The following is a 19,744-nucleotide window of genomic DNA, read 5'->3' on the forward strand; positions in this document are numbered from 1 at the left end:
GAAGATGAACACTATAGTAGCCCCCACACACGAACCTATGGTCGGCATCTCATCCTCATTGTTCGATATTGTTCTGTACATCAAAGGATTTTTATCCTTTGGGTCTCCTATAGAATATAGAACCTAATTGACGGAGTAGATTTTACATATATGATATGATGGGCCCCACAGACTTGGGTGTTGTACGCACTCGGTAAACCGTGGTGGTCGAGGATTCCAGTTAGGCGTGTCAGTGTGCCGGGCTTGGGCATTAAAACAGAGTTTTTATTATCCTAGACCGACGGCACGACCGACAATGGTCAAACTCCGGGCCAGGACTAAACCCAGGCCAGGCCCGTTGACAGCCCTAATTCCCTTCCCCTTATCCTACGCACCTCGCTCTTTATAAAAGCGAGCCCAAAACTTCGCTCTCCGCGTCGAAGTCTTTTCTCTCACCAGCTTAAACGACGAAAATGCCCCTCCTCTTCTTCCTCCTAGCTCTCCTCTCTCTCACCTCCGAAACTCGATACGTTACGGCCGGAAATGCCGATACGGCACAAAATCTCCTGCGCGTATCGTGCTCCCGCGCCCGGTACCGTACGCTCTGCGTCAAGAGCCTCTCCCCCTTGGCGCTCTCAGCCAAGACCCCCGCCGACCTCGCCAGGGCATCCGTAACGGTCTGCCTAGACCGGGCCCAAAACGCGTCGGGATTCGTGTCCCGGCTCGCCAACATCCGAAACGTCTCCAAGAGAGAGAAGGCCGCACTCCAGGACTGCGTCGAGGTGCTGTCGGACTCCGTCAACGAGCTCCGCCGCACGCTCTCGGCGCTCCAGCACGTGCGTGCCGGCAACTTCCGGTGGCAGATGAGCAACGCCCAGACGTGGGTCAGTGCGGCGTTGACGGACGTCGACACGTGCGTCGACGGGTTCCAGAGCGTCAGCGGGGTCGTCAAAACGGCCCTCAGGAAGAGGATGCGGCACGTCGCACGTGTGACAAGCAACACGCTCTACCTCATCAATCGCGCTGCGGCAGCACACACGGGGAACCGTTGAAGATCGAACGGCTGGGATCGTCCCATGGTCGAACGCTGCTCTCGGTTCCTACTCTCTCATTGTGGCATCTGTGTTAGAGATCCTGGCCGTTCATTAAGTCAGCCACGTGCGTTTGATGCGGACCGTTGATCGCTTTTTTCTCTCGCCGTCCACTGTTTTTTCACACCCAAGTTGTACTCTTGAATATGGCACGTACGTGATTTCTGGGCCACCAACACAAAAGTAGTGGGGTCCACTTGGTGAATTCAAGATCTCAAATCAGCAACTCATAAGTAGTCATGGGCTTTCTGTACTGAGGTTGTAGTATTCTCGTAATTTTTCCATATTATAAGGAAATTTCAGGAATAAAAGGGAAATCCGATTTGAAATCTAACGGCCAAGGGCATCCGCGTTCCGACGTGGGCCCACCACTCTCGTCTTTTTGTTATTATTTTTTTTTCTGGGGTTTTTTTTTTTTTTTTCCTTGGAAGGACGCGGCTTCCGTGGGATGCCTGATGTGGGGCCCACTGTGATTTATGTGTCTTATATCTACGCCGTCCATCCGTTTCTCCCTATGATTTTAGTAATTGAACTCAAAAATGCGGCAGATCCAGATCTAAGGTGGACCACACCATCGGAAACAGTGATGATCAACTATAAAAAACTTCTCGGGGCCACAAAAGTTTTTGATCGAACTTATCAACCGTTTGGATGGCAGAGGTTTAAATGGTGGCCGTTGAGTCACCACTCTTTCCTGTGGTGTGGTCCACATGAGATTTGGATCTGATGCTTTATTGAGCTTATACCATAAAATGATCTGGATAAACGGATGAACAGCGTGGATATACTACACATAAATCAACGATGGGCCCTACATTCACGGATCCGAGGAGGATGTGGATTGCGTCCTACTCCGCATGTATGGGTCTCATCCACACCGCCCATCCATCTATACGTATCATTTCAGTCATATATCCAAAAATCTGACGCGATCCATACATCACGGTGGCCAGAGCTCGTGCCCGTTCCTAGCTGTAGATAGACGGGGCAGCATGCAATTCGCGTTCATCCGAGGATGGATCCACCTAAGCTCCGGAAGGGCTTTGCAAGCGGAAACGGATTGGATTGGCTACTCCCCCTACCACCAGCCAATGGCTGATGGTCGGTGCTATGTGGGTCCCACAATGATGTAGGTGTCTCATCCATTCCGTCCATCTATTTTTTCCAGATCATTTTATGATATGACACCAAAAATGAGTATATCCCAGTCTCAAGTGGACCACATTAAAGGAAAAAGTGTTGAATGAGCATTGACCATTAAAAACCTTTTGGGAGCCATAAAAGTTTTAGATCAAGCTAATCTTTCTTTTTTTACCTTCATATGGGCCTATATGACCTAATCAAAAGATTGGATGTCAAATAAACAGTACAGTGGACCTTAGAAGTACTTTAATGGTGGATATCCAATCACTATTGTTTTCCTGAGGTGTGGTCCACTTTAGTTTTATATCCCTATAATTTATAGCATCAAGCCCTAAAATGATCTGTAAAAATGGATGAACGGAATGGATGAAACACATACATCATGGTGGGGCCCACGGAGCACCGAACACCAGCCACCGGGCGGGTGGCATGGGGAGTAGACAATCCGTTACCTCTGCAAGTGGTAACCGCTGGCAACAGCAAGTAAACTTTCTCATTACCAACATCAAACAGACGAGATCAGCGGGACCCACCTATGTGAGATCCACTCCGTCAATCAGGTGATGGGTCACATCACAAGGAACAACAATAATAAAGAGGATGCTGAGCATGGGCTTGTGTGTGCTGACTACCTACGTGTGGATGCAGTTGTCTTTTTATGTACTGTGAATGCAATGTGCCAAAACTGATGGATGTATTGGACTGTACATTACCATAACGATGGGTCCCACACCGCTCCCTTGTCACCGCAGATCCCTTCGTCTTAAATAAGAAAGTGTGATGCCTTATCCGACCGATGTGGATTGTAAACTAACCCTGCAGCGTCGGTGCTGTGGACCCCACCAAGACGTATGTGTTTTATTTGTGCGTTCCATACATTTTCCAGATCATTTAGCACATGAGCCTAAAAATGAAGTAGATTCAAATCCCAGGTGGACCACACCACAGAAACGGTGATGATTGGACGTCCACCGTTAAAAACATCCTAAGGCTCACTGTAATGTAATGTTTATTTTTCATCCAAACTGTTGATTAGGTCACCTTGATCTGGATGAAGGCAAAACACAAATATCAGCCTGATCCAAACTTGTGGTCCGCAAGAAGTTTGTAACGGTGGATGTTCAATCACCACTATTTCTTGTGGTGTGGTCTACATGAGATTTGAATCTACCTTTTTTTTGGATCATACCCTTAAATGAGCTGAAAAAAATGGATGGACGGCATAGATAAAACATATACATCATGGTGGGCTTCAAAGAGCACCGACCAGTAGTGCCGTCGGCCGTAGGCACCGGCAGTGTGACTATGCAACCAGCGTCCTTATCATCCAAGCCGCGTCCTTTTCACGCGTATTTAATCGATCCAGGAGCAACCGGGGGCGGTGGATTCGTGATTGTGGGTCCCACCATAATGTATAGTGCTGATACAAATCTCATATGGACCACACAATATGAAACATGGCGATCTAACACCCACCGTTAAAAACTTCCTGAGGGCTACAAAAATTTTGGATCAAGCTGATATTGTGAGCTCATCAAACGGTTGGATGGCAAACAAACATTGTGGTGGCCATAAGAAGTTTCTAACGGTGGACGTTCAATCATCGCTATTTCCTTTGGTGGATTCCACCCGAGATTTTGATCCATTTCATTTTTAAGTTCATGCCATAGAATGACTTGGAAGAACAGATGAACGGCATGAATGTAAAACCCATACATCATGGTGGGCCCGACAGTCACGAATCCACCGAATCGGCATCCTGACTGAGCCTGTCTGCTCCACTTCTTTGAGTCTCTCGCTCTCATCCTGAGCTTTGGTGCACTACATCCCCCTGTTGTGCAAAACAGCACATGCTTACATATGACTTTTTTTCAAATGATCCATGCGGTTCATATGATAGGCCTCAACGTGGGACGTGCATGACGTTTCAAAACAGAAAACGAGCTAACCGTCGTTGAACAAGCATGTAAATTGCGTCGTTTTAAGGTAGTTGTAAATCAGTTTTAATTTCCACTAATGTTTTGAATGCAATTGATCAATGGTGAGGATAAGGCAAGCATATCGAACTAGGGATATATAGATGGACGGTCAGATGATATGTCACGGTGTGACATGTACTATGTAAAGATGGCACTACCATATTCCATAACATCCAAAGCTCAAGTGGACCACATCAGGAGACTGATCCACCGCTCAAATGGACCACATCAGAAGAAACAGTTTGTTTCGCCACATTTTAAATAAGCGTTCGAGATCTTTTTATATGGGTTTTTCTTTTTTGGAATCAATCACCCACATGGGCCTCTGTCAACTAATCGTGGCCGTTTGCACATATTGGTGCATCAGAACCTTATAATTTCTGAAGAGTCCAACGTGGGAATAGCTAGTGATCCAGGCCACTCATTTTTCGCATGATAAAATGTACGGTTAGAAAAGAAGTTAATGAGTAGGCTTTCTTAAATTTTTAGCTAGGGCAACGATCTCCGTATACACAATCCTTGTCATTGTCTTTACATGAAGCACATCCTCATCTGTTTGTTTTACACCGTTTAAAAATGGTGGTGACGCATCTCTTCACCTGTCGCACTGATGTACAGCTATCCAATCATCTAAATTGTGGGTCCATTCTGGATTAAGCATTTCTCCAAAATCACACTGATTAAGCAATCAGAGCCGTCCAATCAATGGTAGTTCGATTAAATAAGGTTAATACTTGCTTTGCGGTGCAATTTTTTCGTTATGACCCATGGACAGTTTGATCATTGATTTGTACCGTCTGGATTGCTATACAACTGTTTGCCATATGTACGGTTGAAGAGATTCCATTTTTAAAATTGTGGAAAACCAATAATGGAATCCAACCCCAGCATGAATTATTGAAGCATGGACTGTACTAAACTTCCTATATCTAACCCTAATTTTAAGTTTTGCTGAGATGGTCAACGAAGTATGGCCTTATATGCGTATTGAAGAGAGATGTTGCATGTGATGTTTCACGTACAAATAGTTTCACGTGGGTAGAACATGCAAGATGGTGTTTGAAAATTTACAGAATATATTTTCTGCAAAATGCGAAAATTATTATTGTATATTGTATATAAATTTTTTATTAAAAAATATTTAAAATCAATGTTTTACAACAGATGGTCCACTCATCAGACAATTGCACCATCAAAATCAGTGAATAGCCTACCTAATGACTCAATTGGCCCACTTTCTGCCCCGGTGATCTCTATCAGTTGTGCAGCTGGGATGTTGTGAATTCAGAGTATCTTAACAATACATAATGGGGCAGGTAAATTTTAATCTTCAAAGAACATTCAATTCCATGTATAGGTAGCACGGGACGACCCGATCTGGCTAACTCGACTCGTCCGACTCGGTTCGATCCGACTCGACCTGAACTGAGTAAGCTTCACTGAATTTGAACTTAAACCGAGTCGAGTTCGAGTTACCTAGTAACTCAATCCGACTTGACCTTAAACTCAATCGGGTTAGACTCAACTCGATATAAAACCCGACTTGACCTGACCCGATCCCAACCTCTTTCTCTCCCTCTCTCATCCTCCTCTTTCAATCTCGACAACCACCCACCACCATCACCCTCCTCCTCCTCTCTCTCCTCTCCACTCCCTCCCTCATCTCTTAATCCGACTCGGTGCCAACTTGACCCAACTCGAAACTTCTAAGCGGATCGAACTCGGTATGGATCAGTCCAGGCAAGACCGAACTCGAATCGAGTCAGGCATGCTAGACTCGGTATCGAGTTGGATCGAGTTCGGGTCAGGCCTATTTCAAAACCGAATTGAGTCGAGTCAGCCCTAACTTGATCTGACTCGACTCAATGCCCAGCTTTAATTCTAGGTTTTAAAAGTATTTGGAGAGGGATTTAAATTAATTAGAATTTGGATAATTAGACACATTCAACTCACCTGACTCACTTTTGACTCAGCTGACATGCTTAACTGGCTGACAACTCAACCAACTGGACTCACCCTTTATTTTTTCTACAATTTTTTATGTAATTTTTTAAAAATATATTTTCTATGCTTTTAAAATATATATTATATATATTATTAGGTAATCAGTTATGGAGGAGTGAGCTGTTTCGAGTCAAATCTGAGTTTGGAGTGTTTTAAACTATGGTACCGATCATTTCTCTATCATGAACCAAAACCAACGGAAAGAACTAAATCGGGAACCAACGGGCCCCAATTAAGCTAGCTGTCCACCAACAGATGTGAAAGTACAATGGGTAGGCCTTACATGACCATGGCACATGGCCCACTGGGTACAAATACTGTAGGGCTTGTGTATGCACATGTTTCCTTATGGTTTCGTATGGGGCGCCAAGATGTTGACTATGACCCCACTCTTCACATGCATGGACCTAGACTTGGATACAAATTAAGACGGCCCGGAAGTTCCGCTTGGATTGGTTTGAAAAAGTTCAACTTAGATTAGTTCGGATCAAACCAAACTTTCAAGTCAAGCTCATATTAAAAAAACAAACCATGCTCAAATAGATAGTACTGGCTCCATTCGGCTTGATTTAGGTTAGTTTGATTTGACTTGATCGTGCTAGTATGTTATATTTAAATTGTTTCATATTGTATGATTTACTTGGGCTTTGGATATGATTCAACTTTGGGATTATATCCTAAAATGATATGTAAAGATGAATGAATGGCATGGATAACATATATACATGATGACGTAGATAATACATGCTATATGAATGCACATTGTTTATATGGTTTGGTTCGCTTGAACTTTGGATATGATTCAATTTTGAATCACATCTTAAATTGATATGTAAAAATAGGTGGACAAGACCAAATCAAGTTTAGCTCAGCTCAGATATTTTGACCCAACCAAACCAAACTCAAGCTCGTCTAATCTAAACTAAACTAAGCTCAAACAGTAGGAATAAGGTCGGAGCTTGGCTCGTGTAGAGGTCGAACAGGGAGCGTCACATAAATAAGCTGAATCGAACTTAGGTCAAACTCGATTCAGCCCGGCTCGTGTACAGCTCTACGTGGACCCATTAAGGAGCACATTGGTAGATTTTCCCTTTGGAAATGTGGCATAATACACTTGCTTGGTGACCCTATCATCACCACCGCAACGGTCTTGCTTTTGCAGGAAGGAAGGCTTGCTTCTAGAAGTGAGTCTTCCTTTTGCCGATCTGTACTATCACGCCCCAAACTCAGAAACCGAGCTCACAAAATTTTTGATCACCGAATCCGACGCCGACAGGCTCTGTAGCACCCCATTCTCTGCTCCCGGCACCCATTTACCAGATTCTGATCCTGAGATCCTATAAGGAGGATTTTTAAATTTTGATTCATAATGAGCATGACCATAAGCATAACCCACGAACAATAACCATAAGAACACCATCACAAAATCCACTATGATAAAAAAAACTTTGAGTACAATGGTTATAAAAGGAAATACAAGATAATAACAGAAACTCCTGAAGCTCGACTACACGATCTACTGCGGCGAGGCTACGTCTGCGTCCTCACATCACCTGCACTCATCAATCGTGCATAAGCTTATAGAAAGCTTAGAGGGTGGTGTAAGTGTGTGCGTAATATGAGCGTGCTCAGAATACAATGTCAGAGTAGTGCGGAATTATGCTAATGAATACATGAATGCAATCAGCTGTACCAAGGCTATGCGGTGCAAGATATGAATGTCATCGGTCATATCAAGACTATGCGATGCGAGATGCAACTCAAGCATGTCAATCCTCATCCAAATCCACATATCAATGCAGCTCATCACTAGAGCATCAAGTATCAGTACAGTTCTCATTCTAAATAATTACCGGAGTTTAGTACACTCCAAATGGCACTGCCCCTTTCCCAGGCACGCAGTCCAAGTGAGCATAAGAAACCTCACTATCCGTCTGGCCAATAGTCTGTCAATATCTATCCGGCACGTCGATAGCGGACCCATTCACGAGCTGGTCAAACTCAGCCTAGTAATGCCCCCTACCCTCGAGCGAGTAAGGCCACATCCCTTTCCAACCGACCATGACACTGTGGGAGACGCAGCCTCTTGGTATTCGGTACTCGGCGCTCATGTTTCCACTTGATCTCAACATTGAAGTCATCTTCTAGTACCATCAGGTTTAGAAATTTTCACCCAGGGACATCTATGGCGCCCCGATGCTTAGTAACAATATTTTTGGTGTCTGATCCTGCTATCCACAATGTGTCTGTGGAGGTCATAGCCATGATGTCGCTAGGGCGTATAGAAATCATATCATACAAATGCAAAGTGCATGGGTCACACCACCAGTCATGCAACAATCTTGCGTGTACCGCGCGCTCATAAAGGGCAACTCCGCATATCAGGGAGCCCATAAACAATCTGCCCGAAGGCATATGCTATGATCAGTCACTCCTCATCTCAAGCATACATATGATGTGTATGAACGTGAATCATGGAACTATACTAAACATGTTATGTGGTGATGGGTTCTGTTAATAACGAAAAAGGGCCTAGATGGCCTACACACTACAAGTATGAGCCTATCAATGGGCCCCTAGGGAGAGTTACAATGTGAAAATTTAACCATCATTGCTCTTACAATGTGGACGTCAAACCATCATTGCTCCCAAGGCATGGCCGCCAAAACATCATTATATACACCACGGTAGAATCACACATTGCAATGGACCTTGTGTACATCCCATTGGACCTCAACCTATGGGCCTCAAATATCACATCGAGCCTAATCAAATGGGCCAAGTCGAATAGGCTGAGTTGAATGGGTCAATTCAAATGGGTCGAGTCCAACTCATCTATTTTTAGAGATATCCATATAGAGTATTATATAAAAATGAACCATATCAAAAGATCAACTGGACCGTACCATATTTAACCATGGTGATAATAATTTCCACGGTTAAATTCTAGTGGGCCCCATCATAGGGTTTATTTCCCATCAAGCCTATTCATAAGGTCACAAAGACCTGGATTTAGAGGAAAAACAAATATTATATTGGTCCAAACCCTATAGCCCAAGGGTTTTAATGGTGGACGTTCAAACCCACTATTTTTCTGTAACGTGGTCCACCTGATCCCAAATCTATCTCATTTTTTCTCTTAACACAAGCCTAAGACAAGCTTGTAAAAAGGGTTGGACGGTTTGGTTGCAACACATGCATCATGGTGGGTCTGATAGGATGGACAACATAGATAAAGCACATACTTTATGGTGGGGACCACACTAATGGAAGGTGTGGAACACATACATCAGTGGGTCCCACGCGGGGCCCACCATAATGTTTATTTTCCACCCAATCTGTTGATAAGGTTACACAGACCCGGGTTAAAGAGGAAAAATAAATTTCATAATGATCCAAAACTTCTGTGACCCAGAAAGGGTTCCAATGGTAGACGTTTAATCCCTCACTGTTTCCTATGATGTGGACCACCTGAGTTCCTCATACGGTTGATTTTTAGAGGGGGCCCACTACCCTAAAGGGGCCATCAAATGCACGGTGTGGATGTTCAACACACATCACGATGGGGCCCATGGCTGGGACCCATGGTCCTTGCCCGTCCGTCCACAGTGCAGCAAGACATTGTTGCGCCGTCCTCTGGACGTCTAGCAGCAACAGCGTCTGCTGCTGTGATTTTTTTTTTATTTTATCGTGGTTTTTCCTAAGTAGGGCCCGCATCCGGAAAATCCAACCCAACCATTGGATTCTATGGCTCAAGACAGTCTAAATGAGCCCAATATTCAGTATGTTTTGGTATGTAGGAACATCAAGGTGAATCCTAATAGCCTTGAATGGTAGAAATCACAATTTTCAATGGTATGACCCGCTTGATAATCGGATTAGCTTCATTTTTCGGCTCAACGCCTAAAATGACTTGGGAAATAAGATGGACGGCATGGATTAAAGTCATACATCAAGGTGGGGCCTACACAAGTGGCCCTCCCCAAAGCTTGTTGAATCAAGCTAATATTTTTGTTTTCAGTTCACGTGGAGGCTGGACGGTTTGGGCACAACACATATATTTAAGGTGGGCCCCACTTATAGACGTGCTGTCCAGGTGGGCCACCAAAAGGTTGGATGGTGTGGATAAGACATACGTCAAGATGGGGTTCATCCGGGTGGGCCACACGGCCACATCATCACACCAAAAATAATGAAAGAGAGAGGGGGAGAGAGAGAGAGAGAGATGTGTGATGGAGGGACCCCGACATTATGGGCCCTCCCTTCCATATATCACAACATAAATCAAGTGGGTCCCATTACATGTGGGCTCACTGATCAAAATCAACGGTGGAGATTCATTCTCTACCAAAATGGAAGGTCTAGATGACCTCTTTCAAACTTAGAAAAGTAAACATTATGATTGGGTCTATGGAAATTGGCCCCATCATGGAATGATCATGTGGATCATAGCGAGCCACCGGCCACATCTAGGGTCCAAAGCGAGATCCATACCATCAATCGGTAGGACCCATTTGGCCCATCATCAAAATATGAAATCTAGACCTATAAAACACCCACCGTTCAATCTTCTTGATCTGGTGGAACGCCGATCTCCTTGCCTTCAATTTTGATGGAGGTAGATGATGAATGGGTGGTTGAGATGGGAGATGGTAGAGAGGAAAAGTGGGCCACACTTGGCTTTTGGGGCGAGAGAGCTTGAACGTTGGAAATTTTTTTTTGCTTGGGAGATTTTTTGAGAAATGAGGGAGAGAGAGAAGTGATGGGATGATAAGAGGTGGAGTGATGGGTGATAGGTGATGGGTGGAGTGATGGATGAAGTGATGTAAGGGTTGACTTTGGGGTAGCTTTTATAAGAGAGAGGTAAGGGTAGGGTATGGGTTGCTTGTACTTGACTTGAGGTGTGATGTGTATTTGATTGATGGGATTGACTGATTGATTGATTGATTGATGGGATAGGTCGTAGAGACTCTCTCGGAATTCGCAAGCGCGGCGTTTTCCTCGAAATAAACATGGGCCCATATCTTTTAGCCTGAGTATCGGATCGGTGCGTGAGTCACGGCGTTAGAACCGCAGTGACGGTACGGTCATATGAGTACAAGTTTCAAGTCGAGTCAACTCTGATATGCGGAACTCGGCTTAGGATCGCGCGCAAACGTCAGATACGGGTCGAGGGTTGCCGGAATTCGACCGGAAAGACTGTAGAAGCCTACGGAATGGTACAGACTATGATACGGGCCTTACATGTACTGCATGCCAAGAATAAAATATTCTCTATTGTGCTTGGCATAATCCAGCACAGGTCAATGCTAGATAGGATCTCACGCCAGACGCAAATGCTTGAGGCAAAATTGTAACAGATTCAAATCTAGTGGTCCAGGTTGGTGGATCCCTAACTGTGGGACCCACCATGATGTATTTTCTTCTATTCATGCCATCCACCTATTTCGTCAGCTTAGTTTAGTGCACAAGCCAAAAAAAAGAGCCAACAAAGCCAAACTCGTGGTCCAGGTTGGTAGATTATCCCTAACTATGAGGCCCGCCATGATGTATTTTTCTTCAATCCATGCCATCCATTTATTTTGCTAGCTTATTTTTAGTGTACCAGCAATAAAAAAAAAAAAAAAAACTGCAGCAGATCCAAATCTCACAGTCCAGGTTAGTGAATCCCTAATTGTGGGGCCCGCCTTGATGTATTTTTCTTCTATCCATGCCATCCATCTGTTTGACCAGCTCATTTTAGTGCACGAGCCAAAAAATGCGGCAAATCCAAATCTCAGCTGGACCACACTAGAAAACAGTGGTGAGGATCACAAAAGCTTTGGATCAAGCTGATATCTATGTGGTCCCTTTGTCCAGGTTACTGTGACCTTATCAACAAGTTGGATGGCAAATAAACATTACCATGGCTCTTAAGAAGTTTTTAATGGTGGGTGTTCAATCACCACTGTTTCCTGTGGTGTGGTCCACCTGAGTTTTGGATCTTTACATTTTTAGGAACATATACCCTAAAATGATACGGAGAAACAGTTGGATGGCATGGATATAATACAAATGCATCATGGTTATCCACATAGTCAGATCCACCAAAGCCGCTTTAGCTGTCCTGGATTTGATTGGGCCATGTTAAGGTGGCCCAATCAAATTTCGCCATGTCATGGGACTTAAGCAATCCATGTATTACTTTTCTTACACGCTTCACACGTGAGTACTTGAATCTATAATTTCATTGTTGAAACACAGTACACCTACCACTAAGTTATGCATCGGGACCTAGTATAAAAATACTCTCATGTTAATTCTTTTTCCCAAGTGTCTCCTAAATAGAAAATTCAAAACCAATTTAAAAAAAAAAAAAGAAGAAAGGATACGCTATCATGACCAACCAATGAGCATCTAATTAATCTTATAACTAGTGGGGAATGGAAACCAGGGTTAAGGCTACAAGATTGAGCAATAATTCTCATATATACACCATGTATGTGCTAGCTTGGCATGATAAGATTGGGCAATAAATCTCATATATACTTGGTAAAATTAACTGAGTACGTTGTGAGTGAAACTGACGAGTACTTCTTGAAATTCGTACTGAATACTTCATTAAATTGGACGAGTTCTTTTTAAAATTTACTAAGTACTTCTTGGAGATCACAAAGTACTTCATAAAATTGACCTTATGGATAAAACTCCAAGAAGTACTTAGCAAATTGACCTTATGGATAAAACTCGGTAAAATTCAAAAAGTACTCGGTCAATTTCATAAAGTACTTAGTCAATTTCAAAACGTTCTTGGTCAAATGTCAAGGAGTACTCGGCCAATTTTCATCGACTTCTCGGTATATTTTAGCGAGTTCTATGTCAATTTTCATGAGTTCTTCATTGATTTCCAGCGAGCACCGGTTAAATTTGACTGAGTGCTCTTGCTGAATTACTAGCTGAATTTGCACACCTAGTCGGTGAATTTTCATTAACCATAACAAACATACATTTATTCTTGAGATTTATCTCATATTAAACTTGATCTTTAACCTACCAGCATTTTTAAACATCCTTACCTCCTACAGCTGATGTACCAGTGAAACCCGAGTTGAAGAAGTAAAAGAAGACTTTATAAAGAAAATTCAAAAGATTTCAAATTTATTAATGCAACCAGTTTGAAGGAATAAACAGAATCTATTCAAGATTGTAGATATAAAATAATAATATCTTAAAATTCAATGGATATTTTAGAAAGAAAAAGGATGAAAAGAATATGCATTGGTAGGTTATTGGATATAAGTAAAAGTAGTATATCCTATGAAGCAATGGTATTTTTGTCTATAAATATTCAAAGGGTCAGCTTTGAAAAGTAAGGTTTACTTGGTTTAGAAAAGCCAGTGAATAGAATGTGACGCTTACGGCAAGAAAAATCTCAAAAAAATATATCCCAGTGAGCCTTATAAGCTCTTAACGGTGGGCGTGCAATCACCACCGTTTCTAGTGCTGTGGTCTGCCTGGATCTCCTTCCATTTTGGGCATGCCCTGAAATAAGCTGGAAAAACGGATGGACAGCGTGCAAATAAAACGCATAAATCACGGTGGGCCCCACAGTCACGGATCCCCCAACTCACTGTTCCACCTTTGCACTTTTTAAAAAAAAATTTATTTTTTACAAGGAGAATTTTTTCTCTCCTACATTTTTCTCCAATACATATTTATATAAATATGTATATACAAGCTTATAAAAAAAAAATTCTCTCTTTTTATTGATTTCGTTCTTTATTCATTTAATAAACATATCTCTTAAACCAAAATGAGTTACTTCACATACCATATAGGATTTGGGAGAAGGAGATGCTACTTTAGCTAACCAACCTACTTATTTTCTAAGATTCCATCAGGTCGATGGTCGAAAATTCATTTCATTCACTTTGAGGCCAATTTCAATCAGTTCGTGGTCAATTTCATTCACTTCATTTCACAGTCAATTCCATGCATTTCACGATCAATTCCCTTCATTTTCACGGTCAATTCACTTCACTTCACAATCAATTCCATTCATTTCATGGTCAATTTGCTTCACTTCACGGTCAATTCCCTTCACTTCATGGTCATTTCCATGCATTTCACGGTCATTCCCGGCGATTTCGTGTTGATTCATGGTCATTTCCATGCATTTCACGGTCAATTCCCTTCACTTCACGGTCATTTCCACGCATTTCACGGACAATTTGCTTCTCACTTCACGGTCATTTCCATACATTTGACGGTCATTCCCGGCGATTTCATGTTGATTCACGGTCATTTCCATGCATTTCACGGTTAATTCCCTTCACTTCACAATCATTTCCACGCATTTCACGGTCAATTTACTTCAATTCACGGTCATTTCCATGCATTTCACGGTCATTCCCGGCGATTCCGTGTTGATTCACGGTCATTTCCACACATTTCACGATCAATTCCCTTCACTTCACGGTCATTTCCATGCATTTCACGATCAATTCACTTCACTTCACGGTCATTTCCATGCATTTCATGGTCATTCCCGCTCGATTTCATGTTGATTCACGGTCATTTCCATGCATTTCACGGTTAATTCCCTTCACTTCACGGTCATTTCCACGCATTTCATGGTCAATTCGCTTCACTTCACGGTCATTTCCATGCATTTCACGGTCATTCCCGGCGATTCCGTGTTGATTCACGGTCATTTCCACGCATTTCATGGTCAATTCCCTTCACTTCACGGTCATTTCCATGCATATCCGTGAAGTAAAGTGATTGGACCTTGAAATGCGCGAAAATGACCGTGAAGTGAAGGGGCATGACCGTGAAATGCGTCGAAATGACCGTGAATCAACACGGAATCACCAGGAATAACCGTGATATGCATGGAAATGACCGTGAAGTGAGGCGAATGGACCGTGAAATGCGCAGAAATGACTATGAAGTGAAGGGGCATGACCATGAAAAGCGTCGAAATGATTGTGAATCAACGCGGAATAGGTGGGAATGACCATGATATGCATGGAAATGACCGTGAAGTGAGGCGATTGTACTGCAAAATGCGCGGAAATGACCGTGAAGTGAATGGGCATGACCGTGAAATGCGCCGAAATGACTGTGAATCAACACGGAATAGGCGGGAATGACCGTGAAATGCATGGAAATGACCGTGAAGTGCAGCGATTGGACCTTGAAATGCGCGGAAATGACCGTGAAGTTAAGGGGCATGACCGTGAAGTGAAGGGGCATAACCGTGAAATGCGTCGAAATGACCGTGAATCAACACGAAATCACTGGGAATGACCATGATATGCATGGAAATGACCGTGAAGTGAGGCGAATGGATTGTGAAATGCGTGGAAATAACCGTGAAATAAAGGGGCATGACTGTGAAATGCGCCGAAATGACCGTGAATCAATACAGAATAGGCGGGAATGACCGTGATATACATAGAAATGACCGTGAAGTGAGGCGATTGTACCGCGAAATGCGTGAAAATGACCGTGAAGTGAAGGAGCATGGCTGTGAAATGCGCTGAAATGACCATGAATCAACACGGAATAGGCGAGAATGACCGTGAAATGCATGGAAATGACCATCAAGTGCAGCGATTGGACCTTGAAATGCGCGGCAATGACCGTCAAGTGAAGGGGCATGACCATGAAATGCGTCGAAATGACCATGAATCAACGCGGAATCGCCAGGAATGACCGTGATATATATGGAAATGACCGTGAAGTGAGGCGAATGGACCGTGAAATGTGCGAAAATGACCGTGACGTGAAGGGGCATGACCGTGAAATGCGCCGAAATGACCATAAATCAACACAGAATAGGTGGGAATAATCATGATATGCATGAAAATGACCGTGAAGTGAAGCAATTGGACCTTGAAATGCGCGAAAATGACCGTGAAGTGAAGGGGCATCACCGTGAAATGCGCCGAAATGACCATGAATCAACACGGAATAGGCGGGAGTGACCGTGATATGCATGGAAATGACCGTGAAGTGAAGCGATTGGACCTTGAAATGCCCGAAAATGACTGTGAAGTAAAGGGGCATGACCGTGAAATGCACCGAAATGACCGTGAATCAACACAGAATAGGCGGGAATGACCGTGATATGCATGGAAATGACCGTGAAGTGAGCAATTGTACCGCGAAATGCATGGAAATAACTGTGAAGTGAAGGGGCATGATTGTGAAATGCACCGAAATGACCATGAATCAACACGGAATAGGCGGGAATGACCGTGAAATGCATGAAAATGACCGTGAAGTGCAGCAATTGGACCTTGAAATGCGCGGAAATGACCGTGAAGTGATGGGGCATGACCATGAAATGCGTCGAAATGACCATGAATCAACACGAAATCGCCAGGAATGACCGTGATATGCATGGAAATGACCGTGAAGTGAGGCGAATGGACCATGAAATGCGCAGAAATGACCATGAAGTGAGGGGTCATGACCGTGAAATGCGTCAAAATGACTGTGAATCAACACGGAATAGGCAGGAATGACCATGATATGCATGGAAATGACCGTGAAGTGAGGCGATTATACCGCGAAATGTGTGAAAATGACCGTGAAGTAAAGGGGCATGACCGTGAAATGTGCCGAAATGACCATGAATAAACATGAAATAGGCGGGAATGACCGTGAAATGCATGGAAATGACCGTGAAGTGCAACGATTGGACTTTGAAATGCGTGAAAATGACCGTGAAGTGAAGGGCATGACCGTGAAATATGCCGAAATGACCGTGAATCAACACGGAATCACCGAAAATGACCGTGATATGCATGAATGACGGTGAAGTGAGGCGATTGGACCGTGAAATGCGCGGAAATAACTGGGAAGTGAAGGGGCATGACCGTGAAATGCGTTAAAATGACCGTGAATCAACACTTCATAGTTATGTCCGTGCATTTCACGGTCCAATCGCCTCACTTCACGGTCATTTCTATGCATACCACGGTCATTCCCGGCGATTCTGTGTTGATTCAGCGTTATTTCGACGTATTTCACGGTCATGCCCCTTCACTTCACGGTCATTTCCGTGCATTTCAAGGTCCAATCGCTTCACTTCACGATCATTTTCATGCATATCATAGTCATTTCCGCCTATTCCGTGTTGATTCACGGTCATTTCGGCGCATTTCACGGTCATGCCCCTTCACTTCATAGTCATTTCCACACATTTCACGGTCAATTCCCTTCACATCACTGTCATTTTCATGCATTTCACGGTCATTCTGGCGATTCCGTGTTGATTCACGGTCATTTCCATGCATTTCACGGTCAATTCCCTTCACTTCACGGTCATTTCCATGCATTTCACGGTCAATTCCCTTCACTTCACGGTCATTTCCACGCATTTCACAGTCAATTCCCTTCACTTCATGGTCATTTCCACGCATTTCACGGTCAATTCACTTCATTTCACGGTCATTTCCATGCATTTCACGGTCATTCCCGACGATTCCGTGTTGATTCACGGTCATTTCTACGCATTTCACGGTCAATTCCCTTCATTTCACGGTCATTTCCTTGCATTTCATGGTCAATTCGCTTTACTTCACGATCAATTCTATGCATTTCACGGTCATTCCTGGCAATTCCGTGTTGATTCACGGTCATTTCCATGCATTTCATGGTCATTTCCCTTCACTTCACAGACATTTCCACGCATTTCACGCTCATTCCCGTCGATTCCGTGTTGATTCACAGTCATTTTCATGCATTTCACGGTCATTCCCAGCGATTCCGTGTTGATTCACGATCATTTCCATGCGGGGAATGACCATGCAATGCATGGAAATGACCGTGAAGTGAAGGGAAATGACCATGAAATGCGTGAAAATGACTGTGAATCAACACGGAATCCTTGGGAATGACCGTGAAATGCATGAAAATGACCGTGAAGTGAAGCGAATTGACTGTGAAATGCGAGGAAATGACCCTGAAGTGAAAGGAATTGACCGTGAAATGCATGGAAATGACCGTGAATCAACACAGAATAGCCGGGAATGACCATGAAATGCATGGAAATGATTGTGAAGTGAAGCGAATTAACCGTGAAGTGCGTGAAAATGACCGTGACGTGAAGGGAATTGACCGTGAATCAACACAGAATCGCCGGGAATGACTGTGAAATGCATGGAAATGACCATGAAGTGAAGCGAATTGACCGTAAATTGCGAGGAAATGACCGTGAAGGGAAGGGAATTGACCGTGAAATGCGTGGAAATGACCGTGAATCAACACGGAATCGCTAGGAATGACCGTGAAATGCATGAAAATGACCGTGAAGTGAAGCAAATTGACTGTGACATGCGTGGAAATGACCATGAAGTGAAGGGAATTGACCGTGAAATGCGTGGAAATGACCGTGAATCAACACGGAATCGCTGGGAATGACCGTGAAATGCATGGAAATGACCATGAAGTGAAGCGAATTGACCGTGAAATTCGTGGAAATGACCGTGAAGTAAAGGGAATTGACCGTGAAATGTGTGGAAATAACCGTGAATCAACATCGCCGGGAATCACCGTGAAATGCATGGAAATGACCGTGAAATGCGTGGAAATGACCGTGAAGTGAAGGGAATTGACCATGAAATGCATAGAAATGACCGTGAACCAAAACGGAATCGCTGGGATTGATCGTGAAATGCATGAAATTGATCACGAAGTAAATGAAATGAATGAAATTGACTGCTAAGTGAATGAAATAGAATTTCGACCATCGACCTGATGGGATCTGGAAAATAACCAAGTTAGTTGGTTAAAGTAGTTTCTCCTACCCCAAAATCATATAGGGTACATCAAGTAACTAATTTTAGTTTAGAAGATATTCTTGTTAAATGAATAAAGAAAGAAATGAAAGAAAGAGAGGAAAAAAATTTTATATGCTTATATATACATATTTATATAGATATGTGTTAGAGAAAATTATAGGTAGAATAAAGTTCTCCGTGTAAAAATAAAAATAAAAATAAAAATGCACAGAATGTTGTCACGGTAGTCCGTTTATGGCTACGGTTATAATCCGTAGCCATAGGGGCCGCCAGATGGGCGTGGCCCCGCCAGATTGGCATGGCCTTGCACAGGCCAGCAACTGGCGTGAGGGCCGCTAGTTCAGCGATTCCACCTCAGATAGTACTATATGGTTACGGATTAGAGTATATATGGCTATGGTTATAATCCGTAGTCATAGGTCTGACTGTAGCATATGCCATCACCATTTTACTTTGAACATCTACCATTGAAACCCTTTTAGGGGTCACTGAAGCTCTAGAAATTTGTTTTTCCTGTTCATTCAGGTCTTTGTGACCTTATGAATAGATTGGATGGAAAATAAATGTTATGGTGGGCCCTACAAAAGTTTCAATGGTGAAAATCAATTTTCTGCTGCTCTTTGTGGTGTGGTCCAGTTGATCTTTGGATATGATTTTTTTTTTTTGGATAATGCTCCGAAATAATCTCGAAATAGGGATGAACGTTGTGGATATAATAAATACATAACTGTGGGGCCATGTAACTTTGATTTCT

General features: G+C 43.2%; 1 protein-coding gene across 1 annotated transcript; it reads left to right on the forward strand.

Moving 5' to 3' along the window:
* Nucleotides 1-395: 395 nt before the first annotated feature.
* Nucleotides 396-1,399, forward strand: LOC131251801 (pectinesterase inhibitor 3-like). The gene is made up of 2 exons (XM_058252761.1): nucleotides 396-1,071; nucleotides 1,224-1,399. Exon 1 carries the CDS (start codon nucleotides 453-455, stop codon nucleotides 1,029-1,031), a length of 579 nt encoding a protein of 192 aa, XP_058108744.1. The 5' UTR covers nucleotides 396-452; the 3' UTR covers nucleotides 1,032-1,071; nucleotides 1,224-1,399.
* Nucleotides 1,400-19,744: the final 18,345 nt, after the last annotated feature.

This window comes from Magnolia sinica, chromosome 7 (assembly GCF_029962835.1).
Source record: "Magnolia sinica isolate HGM2019 chromosome 7, MsV1, whole genome shotgun sequence".
NCBI classification, from domain to species: domain Eukaryota; kingdom Viridiplantae; phylum Streptophyta; class Magnoliopsida; order Magnoliales; family Magnoliaceae; genus Magnolia; species Magnolia sinica.

Excerpts from the sequence above, each read along its gene's own strand:
- LOC131251801 (XM_058252761.1), top strand. The coding sequence starts at position 453 with ATGCCCCTCCTCTTCTTCCTCCTAGCTCTCCTCTCTCTCACCTCCGAA.